Raw genomic sequence first — 20,214 nt, 5'->3', positions numbered from 1 at the left:
AGAGGAACTGGTATGTACAGGAGGAAGAAGGGGAGAGAGGGAAATGGGGCGGAGGCTCATGTGGTGTGTAAAATACCGACATGTAGTAGTTGGGCCAAATGTCTTGTTTCTAAGCTATGCAGTTACGTGATTCTATAAAATAATAAAACACATTTTTGGAACAACGCCTGCTCGGAAAGTCAAACTTTTCTCATACTCTGAAACCACAGTGATTGGTCACAGTCATTAACTAGCTAACCCCAGAGGGACTGGTGAAATGTCTCAGCCATCTCCTCCTCCTATCTCTCTGCCTCTACTCCCACCCCACTCCCCTTCCCCCATCCCATATCCCATCCCCCCACCACCCCACCCCCCCATCTGGATCTCCCGGCATTTTTTTTTCTGGAGTGAATCCAGACGCAAAAAGATGCCTTGCCGCTAAATTCCTCTCCCGCTGCAGCAGTTAATATGTCTTTATAAGGTCATTCCTCAGACAGTGCGTGGCACACACTCATCATCCAGGATGGCCTGAGGCAGCGAACTCCCACTCGTTGTGGCTTTGCACACGTTGGCTTTACACATAGCGCATAATACACTGATACAATAGACTGATAGGGTAGCTCTTCCAAAGAGCCGGCACAGGCTCCTTTCTGAGATGTAATGTGCTATGATTCTATGATGCTATAAGCGCTTTGAGACGTCCCAACCATGTAACAAGGCGCTACATCAAATGCTAGGATTACTATTTTGATTTAGTTTTAGTTTCTGCGGTTTTCCGACCTGGAGAGGAGCAAGCAAAGCTCTCCCCCAGGGTGGGAATACCGAATCCTGCGCAACACACAAAAATAATTGAATAGATCCTAAAGCATCAGATCAGATTCCCTCCTTTGTTTTTCAGCTGTAACTGGACGCAATTGGTCCGGTCATTCACTGCATCTGCAATAATAATCCCTCCAAAACCAAAAACAATAATAAATTGGTCATTTTCAATCCACGACTGTTTGTGGGACATTGCTGTGCGCAATTGGCTGCCGCGTTCGCCCACAAATATACAGTCAATTCACTTTACAGCGTGTTCTGTGAAGCGCTTTGGGACGTCCTCCCGACTTGAAAAGCGCTATATCAAATGCAAGGATTATTATTATTATTATATCTGGATTGCCACATAACTGTCACGCACACACACATGCGCACACTCATGTAGGCAGGCAGACACATGCACATGCACACATACAGAGCTAGGCAAGCGCAGACGAAATTCCACAGCGACACACATATCAGTGTCACAGTGAGTGTGCAAAGATATATCAGAGATACAGTGAGGGGCTGGAGCATTAAGCAGTCTACCCGTTACAGTGCATTGCCTTTGTAGTGTCCCTGCCAACTGTCCAGTCACAAGCCCCGTGAATAATCCCTTGTTTAAAGGCAGGGATCATCGCTGGCTGGTGAGTGATTGCTTATACGGGTTGAAATTAAGGTCAGCCCCCATCAGACGAAATGCCAATTTGCTGGACAACAAGCATAGCGAAGGCAGAATATCGGGGAAATTAAACGTTGATTATTAATCCAAAGCGATTTTAATGGAGCTGAAACAATTTTGGAGGGTTTACATTTCCACTAATTCCACCGCTCCGGTGTCATCGTGACACACAGACTCTGAAACCAAGCCAGTGTCATATTGCCCCAGGGAATCACAAAACAGGACATTACTGGAAACGTAGAAACAGGAGTAGGCCATTCAGCCCCTCGAGGCCTGTTTCGCCTTTTATAAGATCATGGCTGATCTGTACCATACGTCTGGTTACCCGCCCTTGCCCCATATCCCTTTATACTCTGACCTAACAGATACTGCACACACACAGGCTGCTGTTTCTCTCCACACAAGCCTCCAAATCTAACCTCACCCCCTCTCCTGCTCGCCCCGCAAAACCATTAGGATGCCAGGCTGGCTCAGCTGGTAGCACCCGCACCTCTGTGTCAGAGGGTTGTGGGTTCGAGACCCCACGTCAAGACTTTGTAGTGTCAGTGCCGACCATCCAGTCACAAGCCCTGAGAATAATCCCTCATTTGAAGGCAGAGATCATCACCTTCAGCCTTTCTGGCCCCATCCATTGGAACTCCATCCCACAGTCCCCTCACCTCACCCCCTCTCTTGCCTCCTTCAAGGCTCATCTCAAGACCCTCCTCTTCGACCCTGCCTTCGGCCACTGTCCTACCCCTACCCTCCCTGTCCTCCACCTCTACATGGCTGTTTGTGCACAGATCAGCTGCCGCACCCACCTACAAAATACCCAGTCACTAGCCTTTACAGTAAATCTCGTGAAGCACTTTTTGAGACGTTCTCCTGACGCGAAAGCCAACATATCAAATGTAAGGGTTTATTAATGAATAATATTCTTCTTTCTCAAGATTCCATCTCATCCCCATTTGAAAGAATTTCTGGACGACGGATGAACTGGACGGATAACTGTCCAGCGCTTTGGGACGTCCTCCCGAGTCTGTCGTGAATCCCAACCGGCCCCTGTGAAAAGAACTCTTCCTTTCTAACCTGCCCATCAATTCTTTTTACGATTATCTTCAATTTGTGCGGGTCTGGTTACCGACACGTGCAACTAATCCATTACTTTCATAATCCAGAAACCCTCAGTAATGAAGTCAAGATATCCTGGTATACTTTTGAGTCCTCGCTGTAATAGAGAAACATGTTGAGTGAGACTTTTGTCATTGATACTTTGAAACACTCTTTAAAGCGCCCTTGTGAGGCATGTTATCTGTTGGATAATAATGGATCGAAGCCACTGCTTTGCTTTCGGTGTTGCTCACAAAACTTGTCAGTCAGCATTGGCCAAACCTTCCTAGTTGGCACGGTGGTAAATTCAAACTGAATGGATTAGTTAGGCTGCGCGCAGACGAATTGACCCCGACTGGTCTGTTTCCGTGCCGTATTGCTTGGTAAAATGAGGGGAATCCCGCTTTAGTAACACTGGATGGGTCTGGATCACATTACAGAGGATTATAACATGTAGCGACTGTGTGTATTTTGCGGGCATTTGTTGTGAAGCCTGCAAAACGCCTCGAGGGCGTCCTCTCGACATTAAAGGCGCCGTGAGGACCCAATGTGAGGATTATTCCTATTAATAATGCGCGTGGATGTGTGAGACAGAACGAAAGCTGCAAATCTAGTAGTGTATTCAGCGGCGAGTCATTTTATTTCACAATGAGTCAACATCACCAGTGCAAACATTAGAGCAAGTCACAATTCTCCACGTCAACGGTAACAGCAACCCCCAAAAATCCCCTCCAAATCAAAGATCTCTCTTGCGTCCAGCAGTTGCGATATTTTCATCAGAACAGGCCACTCAAAACAAAAACAAAATCCATTTAACTTTACCACAGGATAGCACTTATACGCTACAGATGGTGCAAGTTAGTGTAGTTTCCAGGCACTCATCATGGACAATCACAATCCCTCAGGCTTTGTGTCCACCACCCACCCACCCACTGAGGAATACACAAGATGGTAACAGCACCCGAGTCTGTCGAAGATGGAACCAAAGTTCGCCAAACGTTGCATGGATGCAATACAATGTTCTTTGTAGGGAACAGACACCCAACATGGTAGCGCTGGGAATGTGCCGCTGTTGCTACGTTCCTCTTGCCATGAGCCGGGAATACATTCTACTTCTTGCGACCCGGGAACACACACTCCACTTCCTGTGACCTTAAGTTAAATTTCTACCCTCTTCTTAAAACAATATCCACCACAGACCCCCCCCCTTCTGCGGGTGCAAAGCGCTTCCTAAAGTGATTACAATAAAACTCGCATAAGTCCGATTTGTATAACTCGCCTAAGTCTCTTTCAAGAGTTTATATTCTATGCAAGTTTGACATCACTCATACTTTGCATAAGTCATATTAAATGTTTGGTCCCAACTGATACGACTTATGCGAGGTTTACTGTATTACTGAACCATCAAGGTGAAAGTAACTGATGAAATGCGCTGGATGTGCCGCTCCGTATGTGTGGACTGAGGATGGGGGGGGGGGAGGAGGAGATCGGAAACGTGGAATCTTTTCACATGATTTGGGGGAGAAGGAAGGAAGGAAGGAAGGAAGAAAAAAGAAAGAGAGAGCCAGGATGAGTTGCTGGGTCACAGTCGCCAAGCTCAGCTCAGGAAAGCCTAAGCTCTGCAGTTTAGTCGTGTGAAAGTTCCACGTGAATCTGTGACTCAATGGTCAACTGCAATGTCCCCCTCTCCTTCTCTCCTCCCCCCTACCTACTCCCCCAATGCCAAATCCCCCTGTGGACCTGGAATATAGTAAATCAAGAGGCAGCTGACAAACAGATGTTCCTGATACCCTGATACCCCACCAACCCACACACACACACACACAAAGAAAGAACATGTCCCAGGAGACAAACTGAGGATTGAAACCGACAATGATATTGCGTCCAAATCTATCTGAACCCCCACCCAGATAAGACGAGAGAACCACCTTCACTCCCACACGACTCTTCCTTAAAAAAAACAAGGACGCTTCAAAAATAATACTGTCAACCTTTTAAAATCCTAGGAGTGAATATGTACAAGCGTCTGGAGGATCAGATGGATTCCTTGATCAGGGGAAGCCTTAACACACAGGGCAACTGGCCAGACAGCCCTGCAGAACAGAACAGCCCTTGAGAAAGCACCAATAGGTTTGTGGGTGTCGGGGGGGGAGGAGAGAATTAACAACACATCCGGGTGTTAGGGGCTACACACCTGGGTGCCGGTGAGGGGAAGGGACTCACACACACACACACAACACACACACACAGTGGAGGAGGGGAAGAAAGAGAGGACTATTCTGGTTATGAAAGAACTGGAGACCTGACTCCATTCTAAGATTGCACATGGCCACCAGTGATGTCACACGCTGAACGCAAAGGCAACGGATACATTAGTTAATAGCAAAATAAATGTGTAGAACAAATGTTAGCCCGATATCCGGGATCTTCGGGTGGGGTGGAGAAGAGCAGGGGGCAGGGGGGGAGTGGGGGGGGCTGGCCCTCAAAATGGTGGGTGCCTAACCGAAGACCCCACACAGCCCATGACAAACTTCCCCCCAGTACACCCGCTTGTCACGATGGGGGGAGAGCAACATTCAGAGCAAGTGGCTATTCTAGAGAGAAAGGGTAACGTGTGCGTGTGAGGTTGGGGGTGGGGGGGAGACCGGGGAGCGTGGTGGAAGGGAGTGGGGTGGTGGGGGGGGGGGCGAGTGTTAAGAACGGGTGAAAGAGAGAAAGAAAGGAAGGAGCAATAAAAGAGTTCTACAAATACAGAGTTAAAAACTTTGGTCAATATTCAGTACGTAATACATGGCGACCGTCTGCCTCGCGAAAAGGGAGCGAGGGGTGGGGGGGAGGGGGTGGGAAGGGGCCACGGGCAAGGCCGGGCATGGAATGTTGCATTGCACACGGGCAGTCGATGGCTGGCACTTTCGGTCCTTAGTATTTTCCTCCTTATAAGCTGTTGAGTTCCAGCAGGGTATCGTTCAGCACTTGTTGCATTCCCACATGCTCCTCTTTCGCTTGAGCCACTTGTGCTGCGGAGAGAAAGGAATAAACGGATCAGCATTTACTGTGGTCGATGTGGGTCAATGCCCCAAATGGGATTGAAAAAAGAAAATAAAAAAGGGGGGGTTCACAAAACATTGCCCCCTCCCAGTACGAGAGGGGATCAGCCCCACTTACTCCAACCAAAAAGTCGCACGTAGGCCTCCGAACTACAGAGATTGTTTTACATCTTTTTTATTGAATCTCTCTACGGCCTTCTCGCATACATGTTCCACAGAACTAAAGTGAACTGTTCAGACTGTTCTCAGCAATTTGGCCCAACTAGTTAGTGCTAGTGTTTATACTCTACACAAGCCTCCACCGCTCCTAACTCCCTCTTCTATACGCCTCGAACTGTAATATTTATTGTACTGTAAATATTTATAGTATTTCCTTCTCACTCATGTACCCATCGAGTTTCCTCTTAAAACTCATTTCAACTACAGCTTCCGGCAGTTAGTTCCACATTCTCACTATCCACTGTGTAAAGAAGTTCCTGCTAAACTCTTCTACCCGCCAGTGTCAAGTACTCCCAAGATGTTAGCCTCTATGCGAGTAAATTAATGCAAGTTGTTGCTGTGGGCTCACTGACAAGTGGAAACAGTAATTTAATGTTCACTTTATCAAACTGTTTCATAACGTCAAACACCTCTATCAGATCTCCTCTCAAACACCTAATCAGTACCTTGGGACGTTCTCTCGACATGAAAGGCGCTTATGCAAATGTGATTTGCTGTTGTAGTAATCTCCAGACCAAAAAAAAGCTCTCATTACTTCTTGAAATCTAAGGTATAATAAATATCCCTACATATTGTATTTATATGAAAATCTAATGGAATGTACTGCACCCATCAGTGAACAAGGCCTACAGGATATTCGGGCCAGTCAATGGTTTGGTTCAGTGATTTGCTGTAGCACGGAGTACACTATGAAGGGATCACAGGACAAATCCAAACATAAATCCATTAGCCATGCAATTCAAGGTTTCTAGCCAATACATAAAGACATAACAAGCTGCTTTAGGGAGATTTCTGGACAAATGGATTTAGACAGCTATTTAGCGGGGTTTCTTTGTAGGATAATGACAAATCCAAATAAAATATTCTTTGCAGTTTTTGAGACCGCAGGCAGATGTGGATGGTAGGCTTTACTGGTGGGAGACTAGCAAAATTTGGGCTGTTTTCAGCTAGAACTGAGAAGATTGAGAGGAGACTTGATAGAGATGAGGGGGACTGTGTGTGTGTGTGGGGGGGGGGGGGGGGGGGGGGGGGGGAGGGAATAGGTAGAAACTTAGTCAGAGGTAACCAGAGTCAACATCACCAGTCCCAGGCACTGTGCCTAGGGAAGGGGAGCACAGCACAATGCCTCCATTCCTCAGAGAATGTCACACATTCCAGCCCAGCTCTTTTTTGCCAACTGAAGATTACATGTTTACAGTAGCCAGTCAACAGACTCCAGTAATGAAACCAAAGCATTTCCTGTAGGATCCTGTCTCAGTTCCCAATCTTTAGCCAGCAGCCGCTCACACATCCTGCTGACAAATACTCCCCTCGTTTCAAATACTCCCCTCGTTTCCCTGGGGACGGGGTGGTGGGGAGAAAGGTGTGGGGGGGTGGGGGTCAGACCTTAAACTGAGGCTTTGTCTACCTAGCCGTCAGGTGGACACTAAAGATCTTACGATTCTACCTTAAGAGAAGAGAGTTTCTCCCAGTGTCTTGACCACAATTCCTCCCCCCACCTTCCTCTCCCCAGAATTAATTTTTCCAAAACCTCACGGTTGTTTTGTGGTGACCTTGCTGTGTGCACAAATGCTTGCCACTACTTTAACAGTCACTTCTGCACTTGACGGTAAAGGGTTTGAGAGAAAACGCTGAACAAATACAAATTGAATACCCCTCTGAAGCATTTTTTTTTGCTTACGGTCACCTTCCTCTGGCTCGGGATCTCTGACAAGCGCTCCGGGACGCTACCCTGCATGAAGGGCGCTATATAAACACAACTTGTTGTTGTTTTGTGTGTGTGGTGGTGGTGGTGGTGGGTGGGGTTGGGGGGGGAAGGAGGATAGAGGTTCAGAGGACACAGACAGTAAATCGGACCCTGGTTGGGAACTGAGTGAAGTGAGGCAGAACTGTGGCCGTTACAGTCAGCGACGCCTGTGCTAAACGTGCAATGTGTCCGAACTCGGCTGACGCTATGGGAAGCGGAGTAGGCAGGTCAGACCAGGGCACCAACCACGCCCACTGTCTGTAAGAATGGAGCTCACTCAGGAACGCGCCCAGCCTCAGTCAGCCAGGCCGTGCGAACCTCGCATCAATTACAGCTCCACACACAAGACGTCCATTCACCACAAGAGACCCTACATTGTTACAGCACCTCATCGCATCAAGTGTCAGCGACTGTCGGCAAGCTCCGCAGCCATTTTGGACGCAGTTAGGTCCTACACGCAGTCATAGGGGAAGAGCGGTCAATTAATCTGGAGCTCCAGCCGGGCTGGTCTGAGATTTTTTTTTAAAAAACATCCACTTGAAGAAGACACTCAGGAGCTCAGTTTCACATCTCATCCTAAATAATAATGCATCTCTCCACAACCATCGGCCTACACTGTGAGGTCAAGACAGATCAGATCACACACCCGTAATAACATCCTTACATTTGATGTAGCGCCTTTTAAAAAAAATAATAAATTGGTCACTTCACTGGACGATTGTTTGTGTGGACGCTGCTGCGCGCAATTGGCTGCCGCGTTTCGCCCACAAATATACAGTCAATTCACTTTACAGTATATTCTGTGAAATGCTTTGAGATGTGAAAAGCGCTCTATAAAATGCAAGGATTATTATCATCATGTCTTCGAGACGTCTCAAAGCGCTTCACAGAATATACTGGTCAAGAGGGGAAAGGAAAGGGGAACAGAGGAGAGAAAATAGCTTTTGAAGATGAAAGACAGAAAGAAAAGGCTTACCTTCAGCATGGAAACAGAGCAAAACAGACAAATTAATTCCGTAAAGGGAGAGAGAGAGACCCTTTAGTCCCAACAGGACATCGCAAAAACAGGAGATGGTGTGTTCAGGTCCAGAAAGAAAGAGAAAGAGCGAGAGAGTTCTGGAGCAGATACAGGCAGAGTGCTGGAGAGGAGAGAGCGCACAGAGATGTTGCTATTCACTTGACGTACAACTCCTTTATCTCTGGTGTGACGTTCATCTAATAGCAAGAAAGAGGAAGGTAACCCATCTGTCCCTCTCTCTGCAACCCCCCCACCCCACCCACCTACCCTCTCCCCAACCTCCAATGAATCATTCATTAGGAGTATAAAGATGGCAGGTACCACACATTGTCACCCCATCATGAATCAATCACTCTGTAATTGCTCAGCAGGTCCCTCCCCTCCCCTCTACATGTCACCCCCCCCTTCCCAACATTGGCGGACGCCACCCAGCTCAGGTGCCCAGCCATTATTGTTAAGCCCTTTGGGACATCCTCAAGATGAAAGTGGCTACATAAATGTAAACTTGTTTTGCATTGGGAGTCCAAGTCTTTCCGAACTGTGCACGATTCACACTTTGAAAGATCAGCTCACTTTCACTTCACGCTGTGTGGCTGAGAGCTGAGCATCCTCATCGCAATGGGAGCTCCTTGGTGTGTTACACAGTGTCTAGATAGGCAATAAATGGAGTTGGTGAGGCTCCGAAACACTTTAGATGAGGGGGCAAAGAGAAAGAGAACCAAGGGACAGCATTGTATTGGGGAATAGAAATTATTTCAGAAAATCAAGTGCATTTCCCGTTTGTTAAAGTAATTAAAGGGTGGTAGTGTCTCCTACACAGCTCCGTGAAGCACATTCTCCTGGTGTGAAAGGTGCCGTATAAGTGTCAAAGAGTTTTTGTTGTTACGTGATCTTAACAGAAATGTTACAGAGGGTACGACAAATGGATGATTTTTGGGGGGGATCGGCTGGATGTCTTGACACATTCAGAAACCCATCACCCTGCTGAAGCGTATCCAAACCAGACAGAGTTCCAAATATGTATGTAACCTACACGTGGAAATTTCCATGTCCGGAATGGAATGCGCACTCTCTCCTTGGAGGGATGCACCCTGCTCATGTAATTCCAGAGAGTATTAGGTGCGCGTTGTGGTATTGCTAGAGCTTAACCAGGTAAATTTTGAGAGCACTGTCTAGCAAGCTTCTCGCTGCTGGTCCAGCTAGGACCATCCTACCCATTAAAGTTTTGTTTTGGGAAGAATCCTAGCTCCCAGTCATGATTTGAGTCTTCTCTCAGCTACCAAATGCTGAGAGGATTGTAAGCAACTTTAGGAGGATCCAGAGCGACTAATGGTGTGTGCACAACAGAGTCCTGTGGAGTCCTGTAGCTCAGTGGTTAGAGCACTCGCTTTGCAAGTGAGAGACCTGGGTTCAATTCCCGGCAGAGGGCGAAACCTTGGGCAAGTTTCCTTACTCCACACAGAGCCTAATAATAATCCCTCCAAAAAAACAAAACAAAACAATAATAAATTGGTCATTTTCAATCCATGACTGTTTGTGGGACACTGCTGTGCGCAATTGGCTGCCGCGTTCGCCCACAAATATACAGTATATTCTGTGAAGCGCTTTGGGACGTCTAGATGACGTGAAAAGCACTATATCAAATGCAAGGATTATTATTATTTAGATGGCAGATTAAATGTGATACAGCAAGGTGTGAAGTGAAACATTTTCCAAGGAAAAATAAGGAGAGGGGATATAGAAAAAGCACGTTAGGAGTAGAAGAGCAGAGAGACCCAGGGATTGGTATGCACTATCTGTAAAGGTGGTTGAGAGAGGTGCAAAGGCCGACAAGCCCAACCTACCCTTCCCTTTGACTAGTGTTTGCATCAGATGTAGATTGTGAGCAAGTACAAAGCAGGCAAAGTACAGAGGAGAAACAGACGAGAGTGAAGAAGAAAGTTCCAAGTATTATTTTATTTTCATACAAGAGAGAATGGACAGCAAGGTCAACAGGAGAGGACGCTGATGTAAAGAGCTGAATGCTAAAATGGTACAGATTAGCAGAGGTTTAAAGGAAGTAAAATTAAGACGAGTGAAATGCACTAGGGCCAAAGTTGACGGGAAGGAGAATGAAGGGCATTTACAAGGAGGTTATGTCATTGAGGGCATGGTCTAGTTCCTCACTGATAGCTTTGTACTTCAGCTTCTGGGCATAGAGTTCATCTGGAGATTGAAGAACAAGGGGCAGGCAGGCAGCCAGAGGTTCCGGAGGAAACGAACGTAAAATTGTGACACAACAAGAATTATGTGATGGAAATGACAAAAGATGTGGGTCGGAAAAGGAAAAATGAGCGAAAGGTGACAAGTGGAAAAAAAAAAGCAAAGAGATTATTGGGGAAGCAAAAGTCAAGGGGAAAGAGAAATTTAAAATAAATAGAAATTCAAAACACTTCAAACAAACATAAAAATAATTCGATTTTGGTTCGAAAAAGTTATGAGTCAAAAGCTGCTCTGAGGTTCATGCAGATTGCTGCCCTGTTTGAGGGAATCGTGTTTGGTATTAAACCTACCGTCCGTCTACAAAACACAGTCACTACACTTTACCTGCTTACTCCCCACGGCAACACCCACCACCTCTGGCTGTAAAAGTGGCTCCAGCCTCCTGCTTGTCCCTCATCCCCTCCGCTCCACCATCGGTTGCCGTGCTTTCTTTCAGCCACTACACCCTGAAACTTTACAACTCCCTCCCTCAATCCCTCTGCCTTGCCCCCTCCTTCCCCATTTGCAGATAATGCTGAATACCTTTCTCTTCAACCTGGCTCACAATGCACCCCTATACATCTCTCCTGGTGCTGGTCACTGGGAGAGTCTGCGTGTAATAGCAAATTCCACACAACAGTCCCACGTCCCACGACCTTGGGGATCATACAAGACCGGAATTGACCACTGCAGCCCACTTGAGCTCATCATGTCCCATAGGAGACGTAGGTGCTGGGATGACAATAGCACCAATTTGGAGATACCAAGGCCAGTTTGCCCAAGTTACAGACACGAGATGTTCATGGGACAGTTAGGACTCAAATTTGGATTTTTTCGGTGGGGGGGTGGGAGGGGAAGAAGGAAGGGGCGTAAAAAGTAAATGAAGGGACTGTTTTCAATCAGATTATTACACTTTATTGACTCAGTGTAGTATAACTGGCTGTTCCCCTAGAGATAGAAATAGAGATTATAAGTGGGGGGGAGGGGTAGAACCAAGAGGGAGACCAATAGAGAAAAGACATACACACACACTCCTGACTCAGTAAATCTAGAGACAAATTTCATACCTTCCAGGTCATCAATCGTCTTTTCCAATTTGGTTACTGTCCTTTCAGCAAACTCAGCGCGAGTCTCAGCCTGCAAACCAAACCCAGAATTCAGACAAAGCCTGGAACACTGAAGGGGTCAACATTGCCTACAGTCAGTGATGAGCGGAGACAAACTGGTGATGGGTGTGTGCGGGGGGTGGTGGGCACAGAAGTCAGCACTCAGGGTGGCGGGGGGAGGGGGCAGAAGAGGAGGAGTAAAGCTCTTTTATTAATACTTGCCTCCTTCAGCTTGTCAGACAGAACCTTGATCTCATCTTCATACTTGTCTTCCTTTTCAGAGTACTGTCAACACACAAACACCAATGTTAGTCGGAAACACAACCCTACCGAGAACGCACAGCGCACAGATGAACTAACTCCTGCCCTGGTTGGTGAAGCCAGAGCATTGGATTGTAGGAGGCACCATCCTTCAGATGAGACATTGAACAGGCAAATAGGACCTCGGTTTAAGGGGATGTTAAAGATCCCATGGCAATACTCGTCAAGAGAAGAGAGTTCCCCCCGGTGTCCTAGGCAACAATCCCCCAAATAAATCTAGTCATTGGTTTCATGGCTGTTTGTGGGACATTGCTGTGTGCAAATTGACTGCCACGTTTTCCTATAAACATACAGTAAATCCTGTGAAGTGCTTTGAGACATCCTCCCAACGTGAAAACCGATCTAACTTTCATTTCCTCATATATAAAGCTCTCTCCCCACCACCGCCAACCATCCCCAAAACCACTCTTTTGGAAAAATTAGTCTTTCTTCCCTCCTACGTCAGCATAAGAGTTCCCCAAATCTGCGCAGGGAAAGGAGAAGTGTGAGATGGTGTCGCTGAGACAGGAGGTAAGATGTGGGTGTGGGCAGACCTATCACCAACTTCAAAAGCCATCACCGTGTAGCACGAAACCAGCTCAGTAACTTGACGGTAGCCAGACAGAACCACAGAAATGCCTAACCCACAGCAAGGCATCAAATTCCTCTGGAATTTCCACTCCTACCCACCCCCATTTTAGTTTTAAATTAAAATCGTGCTCTCAAATCAACCACCAGTGGAAATTGGCTGGATGAACCGAGCAGCTTAATCGGAAAGGAAGTAAACGGTTCAATGCTGTGAGGTGAGCGCTCTGGAAATCTGAGATCGGGGAGGCTTGAAGGATCCTCTTCACCTGAACTGATCTTTGGATCTTTGGGATAATCACTGGATAGGAAGCCTTGGCGGCTGTTGTGTTTAGCAATAGGAGTGCAGGGGTGGGAGACGTCTCTCATCACTGCCCTGTTTATCAGGCTCTCGGCCATATCCACATATAACAACACCATTTATATAGAGTCCTTCACGTAGGGTAGTGCCCCGGAGCTTAAACATATACATGCAGGGGCTCCAACGGGGAATCCCAAGCCAACAGCAAGTCAACACACATTGCCATGGTCACGCATTTATTACAAGTCACTGCAGACGTGCAACACCCTCACCTTGTCAGACTGAGCCTCCAAGGATTTGAGGTTGTTGGTAACGTTTTTCAGCTCCTCTTCCAAGTCGCCGCACTTCCTATGTACAGAGAGGAGTTGGGGTTAGACAGGAGATGTCACACGCTCAGCAACATCAACGCCCACAACTGCCAACAAGGTCCGCAAATTGCAGCTCCGTTTAGATCCAGATTGGTGTGGAATTAAAGGACCAACACTTGCCTCTCTTTCTCATGCACCTCCTCCCCTCCGTTACTAACCCACCTTTTCTTTCCTCCTCCGCATTCCTCTCACCCTTTTTCTACCCCAGTATTACTAACCCGCCTCCTCTCTCTTCACCTCCCCGTGCCCCCCACCCGTGAACCAATTACTAATCTGGATATTTTTCTCGTGGTTACCCAATGACACCTCTTCAAATGTGTTACAACTCTGCAGACCTCTCACATTCTGAACTCTATAAACTCATCTTGTACATCTCATCTTGTACAGTTTCATACACAAGTCCTGCACATCCTTCCTGCTAACCCATTCCAGCTGTTAACTACTATGTAAGGAAATACCGTTTACGTGTTTTGAATTTACTGTCCTAAATCCACTCTCCATAACCCAAAGATGTGCTCTCTTGTCCGATTATCTTGACCTAACTGGAAGCATTATTCTGGGTTTACTCTTTTAGAACCTTAAGTACTTCTGTATGGTCTTCTCTGAGACGACTCTTCAAAGCTGAAGAGCGCTACCTAATCCAATCATTACTCACAGCTCATCCCTCCAACACTTGAGATCATCCCCTTTGCTCTCTTCTACACTGTCTCTAGGGGCTGGATAGCCCTGTTATGGTGACCAGAATTGTATACAGTACTGTAGTACCCTCAACTCCAGGACCACTGCTGTGCTGACAGACTGCCTGTCGGACATCAAGTCCTGGATGAGGGCAAATTTCCTACAGTTGAATGTGAACAAGACTGAGGCCCTCCTGATTGGGTCGCGCCAGCGCCTCAGCATCTTGGGCTCTGGCAACATCAACCTCCATGGTTGCACACTACAACTCACCAGCCAGTCAGGAACCTGGGTGTCTTGTTCGACACTCAACTGTCTTTTCTCCCCCACGTTCAAGCCATGACCCGCTCTGCCTTCCCTCACCTCCATAACATCGCCCGACTCCACCACTGCCTCACCCCTCAGGCCGCTGAAACTCGTGTTCATGCCTTCATCACCTCCAGACTCAACAACGCAAACACCCTGCTTGTCGGCCTTCCCAACTCCTCCCTCCACAGGCTGCAGATAATCCAGAACTCTGCAGCCCTTGTCCTCTCCCGCACCAAACTCCAGGACCCCATCTCCCCCATTCTCGCCCGACTCCACTGGCTCCCTATCCTTCAGAGATCCAGTTCAAGATCCTGGTCCTCACATACAAAGCTCTCCATGGCCTCACCCCACCCTACCTCTGCGATCTCCTAACTCCCTACCAACCCGCCCGCTCCCACCGCTCAGCCGGCTCCGGCCTGCTCCATGTCCCCCGACCCACCCACACCACCATTGGCGGGAGAGCCTTCAGCCACTTTGCCCCCAACCTCTGGAATTCCATCCCCCAGTCACTCCGCCTCACCCCCTCCTGAGCCTCCTTCAAGTCCCGCCTCAAGACCCTCCTCTTCGACCATATCATCGCCCCCCCCCCTCCACTTACACCCCCCCCCAACCCCAGCTCGGTTCTGAAATGCTGTACTCCGTCCAGCGCCTTGGGATGTCCTCCCAACGTGAAAGGCCCTATGCAAATGTAATCTTGTTGTTGTTGTAGATGTGGCCAGACCTGAGCACTGTACACCTTATGAGCATATTTCTGGGTGATTGGGAGCTCAACTGGTGTGACGAGATTGCCCAGGATCCCGTTTGCCTCGGTCATTGCTGCCTCACACAGTTTTGATATAACGAGCCCTGAGTCAACTAACCCTCTGCGTCTATTTCAGCTTCCTCCTTGGTAAGTTCAAACTGTTTATTGCAGACCTCCCCAGTTTTACTTCCTGGATGCAGCTTTATCTATCGGTACTGAAACTCATTTGCCAGTCATAAACCAAGGTGCGCACCCGATCAGGGCTCTTCCCCCTTCCCAAACCCGGACGGCAGCAGCAATTGATTGAAAATCTTAAGAACCGTCTCAGTAATTTGAAGACCGGGGGATGAGAAGAAGGTGGGAGTGGGAAAAAGTGGGAGAAAAAAAGGGAAGGGGTGGGGAATGAAGAAAGGAAATGAAAGCGGAGGAAAAAAAGCACTTTAGAGAATGCACTGTTTCGGTTAGTCCATTTTTTGGCAAAGGAACAGTTTGGTAGCAGGTGCCATTGGTTTCAGGAACTAACTAACCCAACTCTTATATTTAAAAAGGAACTGAGGATTTTTTAAACTTTTTTTTACAATAAAAATAGAAAAAAATGATTCATTATTCCCTGGCTCCCCGAGCCAACGCCCTGAAATAATAATGGAGGTTTTTTTTTCCATATTTAGATCATGGGTTGGAGTTTCGGTAAATGTTGAGCTCACGCAAGCGGCGACTTACATCTCCGAGACCTCAGCCCGCTCCTCGGCGCGCTCCAGCTCCCCCTCCAGGATGACGAGTTTACGGGCAACCTACGCGGAGCAAAGAGAACCCAAGTCAGAACCCAGCAAGCAAGGCAGGAGCCAGTAGCAGCCCCGGGACCACCGCTCACACCGTCGCAGGACTCCTGCATCCTCTCCAGCTTCAACTCAACAAGGTGGAACTCTTCTGTGTGCACGCTAGTCCTTACCCCTTATAGCGACGATCCCGTGAAGTGCTTTAGAGACATTGACAACCTGACACTATTTGTACAAATAACCCGCTCAAATGGGGCTTGAACTCGCGCACTTCTAACCCAGAGGGCGACCTAACGGACGCATGTGGAAAGGCGATGGTTACGGAACAGGGACCCTGGCGTTGTTCCTGAATGGTTTGCCGATAACGGACGCTGCAAATCATTGCTCACCTCTTCATACTTGCGATCAGCCTCCTCCGCAATGTGTTTCGCCTCCTTCAGCTGCAACTCTTGGATTTCCATTCTCTCCTCGTCCTTCATCGCGCGGTTCTCAATGACTTTCATGCCTCTGTCGAACAGACAAGTACAAGAGACATTAGCGTTGTGCCTCACAGCAATCGGCTTCCCTCCCAAACCCCCAAACAAGGTGACTGAATGGGAAATTGTAGGGCAGTTTGAATATGTGCCCAAGGGTCAGGAATCTAGAGTACCACACACCATATCTAACACCCATCCCCCAAACTGGCCCACAGTACAACACAGGGCACATGCAGGCAAACCACTGCTGTAGGGAACTCCCTGAGTCTGCAAACATTATACCCAACGAATTATACCCTACCCGCCAACAACCCCCACCACCCACCCAAATAAAGTTGTCCATTTAGGGGACATTGCCACATGCAAAATATGCTGCCTGATGTACAGTCACTACACTTTACAGTAAATCCCATGAAGAGCTTAGGGAGATCTTCCCGATGTGAAAGGTGCTGTACCAAATGCAAGGATCCGTACTGTACGTTATATAGAAGAATTATTATGTTGGGTCGAGTCAAGCCAAGTCTCCCAAACGTGGCTCACCTCTCACTCTCGTCCGCTGCCTTTTCCGCCTCCTCTAGCTTCTGCAGGGCGGTGGCCAAACGTTCCTGTGCCCGGTCCAACTCCTCCTCAACCAGCTGGATCCGTCTGTTGAGTCCAGCGACATCACCCTCTGCCTAGAGAAGACAAGAGGACAAGAGGTGAGATCTTTACACCTAACCATTGAGTGTGTCACCCTGGCTCAGTTGGTAGCACTCTCGCCTCCGAGCCAGAAGGTTGTGGGTTCAAGTCCCTCGTTAGGAGTGCGGTCCTTCAGATGAGACGTTAAACCGAGGTCAAGTCTGCCTGTTCAGGTGGACATTAAAGAAACCCAATCGAAAAGAGAAGGGAGTTGCTCTCAATGTGCTGACCAACAAACCCCAAAATCATTACTCAATGTATGTTTGTAAGACATTGCTATGTGCAATTATGCTGCTTGTGTTTGCCGACAAATACAGAGCAATTCCATTTTGCTGTAAATCCTGTGAAGCGCTTTGAGGCGTCCCCCGTTTGTGATAAGGCGTTATACGAAATGTGAAATAACGAGGATTATTATTATTATTACTACAGAGCCCAATGATCTCAGCCCAGAGAGTAAGCTTGGCAGAGGCGAGGACCACCCCTTTCCTTGTACCCTCGACAGCCTGAGAAATATCCTCGTGCCCCACAGTCCAAACAAAGACCAGCTGACAGCAGTCCTCAGTCACCAGTAATAATAATAATAATAACCAGTCTTTGCACATCACCTCTTCTGAATGATCGCGCACAGCACCAGCTCCAGCAAGTGAACGGCTCGGGAGCCTCACCACTGCAGGAGGCACGGTGCTTGGCAAACGGGATCAGAGCGGATCAATTCTGGTCAATGTTATTGGATCTTCTGGCCAACAGTAACAAGGGTGAGACTTTCAGTCCTTGCTGGTCTGGTGTCCCGGTGGCCGAAAGCTCACAACTGCGCTGTGCGATTCACTTTGTGGCCGTTTGTGGCACATTTCTGAGCGCAAATTGGCGGCTGCATTCGTCTCTAAAATAAGAGTCACTGCACTTTACAGTGAATCCCATGAAGCGCTTAAATATGTCCTCCCGACGCCAAATGCAAGGATGATTATGAATATTAATGCAACACGAAGCTTTTCTACTCATAGGGTACAGTTGTACCCAATCTCCTCCAGTTCACAGATAGGCAGGATGGAGGTGGGGGGGGGGAGGCGGGGGTGTGAGTAGAGGTCAGTGATGCGCTTGAATGTAAAACAGTTTCTTATACAAAAAAAAGCGTGATTGTTTAGTCGTTTGGTCACCGGGAGAGCATTCCACTTCTGCAGCTTCCTCTGTCACTACATCCCAGATTTCTTCCTCTTCCTGTGGGGCTTTCAAGACAGGAAATGAATATTTCACCCAAGAACAGACCACATCCTCTACTGACAGAGCAGAGGAGCTCAGGCTTTGCTGATCTCCGAAACGTTACCATAAACTGCTCCTCATTCATTCAAAGTGGGCAGCCATTTTGGCCGAAAAAATTTCGCTTACGCCGAAAATATTTTTGAAACGCGTCAAGCCACATTTCTGACACCAGAACGAGCTCAGCAGCCTTCTCACCTCCAGCGAGGGGATGTGGGGGTGTGGGATGGTCATGACTTGAGCTCAAAATTCTGAGCAATGCCCAGTGTAATGTTAGCGCGAATTGGCCGATGCATTGGCCAACAAAACCGATCGCTATGCTTGACGGCAATTACTGAGGCAATGCGATAAGGCTCTTTTGTGTGTGTGTGTGTGTGTGTGTGCGTACATGTGCGTGTGTTAAGGCTTGTGTGTGTGTATTTGGGGGGTTGGGGGGTTCTCTGACAGCACGAGGGAGTTGGACTAACATCAATAGAGAGTCATAAAGCACGTTGAGAAATTGACAGTATAAAGGTGCTACAAAGGGACAAGTTCTCACTACTTTTCTACCTCTCAGTTCTGGTTCATCTCCCTGCCCACCGCTTGACTTTACACGGAGTCAGCTTGACACAGAGCTCACAGGCAGAGCACCAACGAGAGAGAACCAGCAATTCAGGCGAGGGCTAAAGCCAGTGACCTTCCAAATGTGGCTTGGTACTGTGAGGTCTATCTCTTGTTCTTCTTCCCCCCACCACACGTCTACCCCGCACACCCCAAAGACCTGTAGTCACTGGGCAGAGGGGTAGGTGTCCCTGAGATAGGGTCACACAGGCCATTAGGGGAATCAATCCCATCCCAGTTACATTCCAATGAATTAGCCACATTTGTCATTCACTTCAACTCTGATCCACTGCAATTTGTGAAGCACCTTTTCCTGGTCAGCCAGGTGTCTTAAGCGCGGTGAAGGGTTTCCGTATGTATCAGGGTTTCCGTATGTATCAGAGTCTCCAATCCAGACAGAGTTCCACATATGTACCATGTGTGGACATGTCCTCTGTGTGGAACGGGATGTGCATCTGCTTACCCAATTCCAGATAGTATTAAGCACAGGCTGGCGAGAGCCAAGGCTTGAGGAGCTCGGCGTGTGCGTTGGGGTAACTAAAATAGCTTGCATAGCTTGCTATTAAGAGGACTGTTTGTCAAGCTTGTCCAGCCAGGATTAGGGCTTTGGTTTGCAGGGATAATAGGAGATGAATTGGAAATAGCCAAGTCCTGCCAACGAGCCAGGCTGACCATTCTGGTTCTGTCAGCCTCAGTGTCCTGGAATACTGTGGACCGAGCAGCTTGAGATGTTTATTTTTAAGTGAAAAGCACAATGTAAATTGTTGAATCAAACAGAATGACTTGAACGAACAAGAGGATGTGTCAGGGGCAGAGCACTGAGCCTGTGTGAAACAGCCTCCAGTTCCCATCCGAAAGGTCCTCACACACAGCCCATGTAGCATCCTCCCCCCACCCCAACCTCCCCAAGTTACTAATTATCCTGAAAAAACATCACGAGAAAGAAAAACATTCCAATTGACTGAGAACAGTCTCAAAGGGGAAGGGGCAGGGAGTCGAATATCACCCTCAGTTTCTAGCACTCTCCATCCTGGGTCAGAAGGTTGTAGGTTCAAGCCCCACGTCAGCACTTGAGCTCCCTCGTAGTCCAATGTAGAGCAGTGGGAATGCTATATGGTCAGGAGGTGCTGCCCTTCGGAATGAGACATTAAACAGAATTTGGCTTGTTCAGGTGGTCATTTTAGGAACCCACAACATGAAGGGGCAGGGGGGTAGGTGGGGGGT

The 20,214-nt window shown here is 47.9% G+C and overlaps 1 protein-coding gene across 4 annotated transcripts in view; it reads right to left on the bottom strand.

The window, feature by feature from the left end:
• Window positions 1-5,473: 5,473 nt before the first annotated feature.
• The window catches only part of LOC103183497 (tropomyosin alpha-1 chain), a 35,520-nt gene continuing 20,779 nt past the window's right edge, over window positions 5,474-20,214 (bottom strand). For 2 of the 4 annotated variants that reach the window (XM_007901015.2, XM_007901017.2), the window contains 7 exons: window positions 16,999-17,132; window positions 16,372-16,489; window positions 15,927-15,997; window positions 13,385-13,460; window positions 12,149-12,211; window positions 11,888-11,957; window positions 5,474-5,565 (listed from right to left, as the gene is read on the bottom strand). In XM_007901015.2, the coding sequence (XP_007899206.1) occupies window positions 5,483-5,565; window positions 11,888-11,957; window positions 12,149-12,211; window positions 13,385-13,460; window positions 15,927-15,997; window positions 16,372-16,489; window positions 16,999-17,132 (615 nt within the window). In that variant the 3' untranslated portion in view covers window positions 5,474-5,482. Of the gene's footprint in view, window positions 5,566-10,516; window positions 10,785-11,887; window positions 11,958-12,148; window positions 12,212-13,384; window positions 13,461-15,926; window positions 15,998-16,371; window positions 16,490-16,998; window positions 17,133-20,214 lie in introns of those variants that run through there. The other 2 variants (XM_007901013.2, XM_007901016.2) reach the window with 1 other exon arrangement.

The sequence above is a fragment of the Callorhinchus milii genome, unplaced genomic scaffold (genome assembly GCF_018977255.1).
Source record: "Callorhinchus milii isolate IMCB2004 unplaced genomic scaffold, IMCB_Cmil_1.0 Scaffold21, whole genome shotgun sequence".
Lineage (NCBI taxonomy): Eukaryota > Metazoa > Chordata > Chondrichthyes > Chimaeriformes > Callorhinchidae > Callorhinchus > Callorhinchus milii.
The sequence above is the reverse complement of the archived record's forward strand: the minus strand, read 5'-3'. Positions and strand labels throughout refer to the sequence as shown.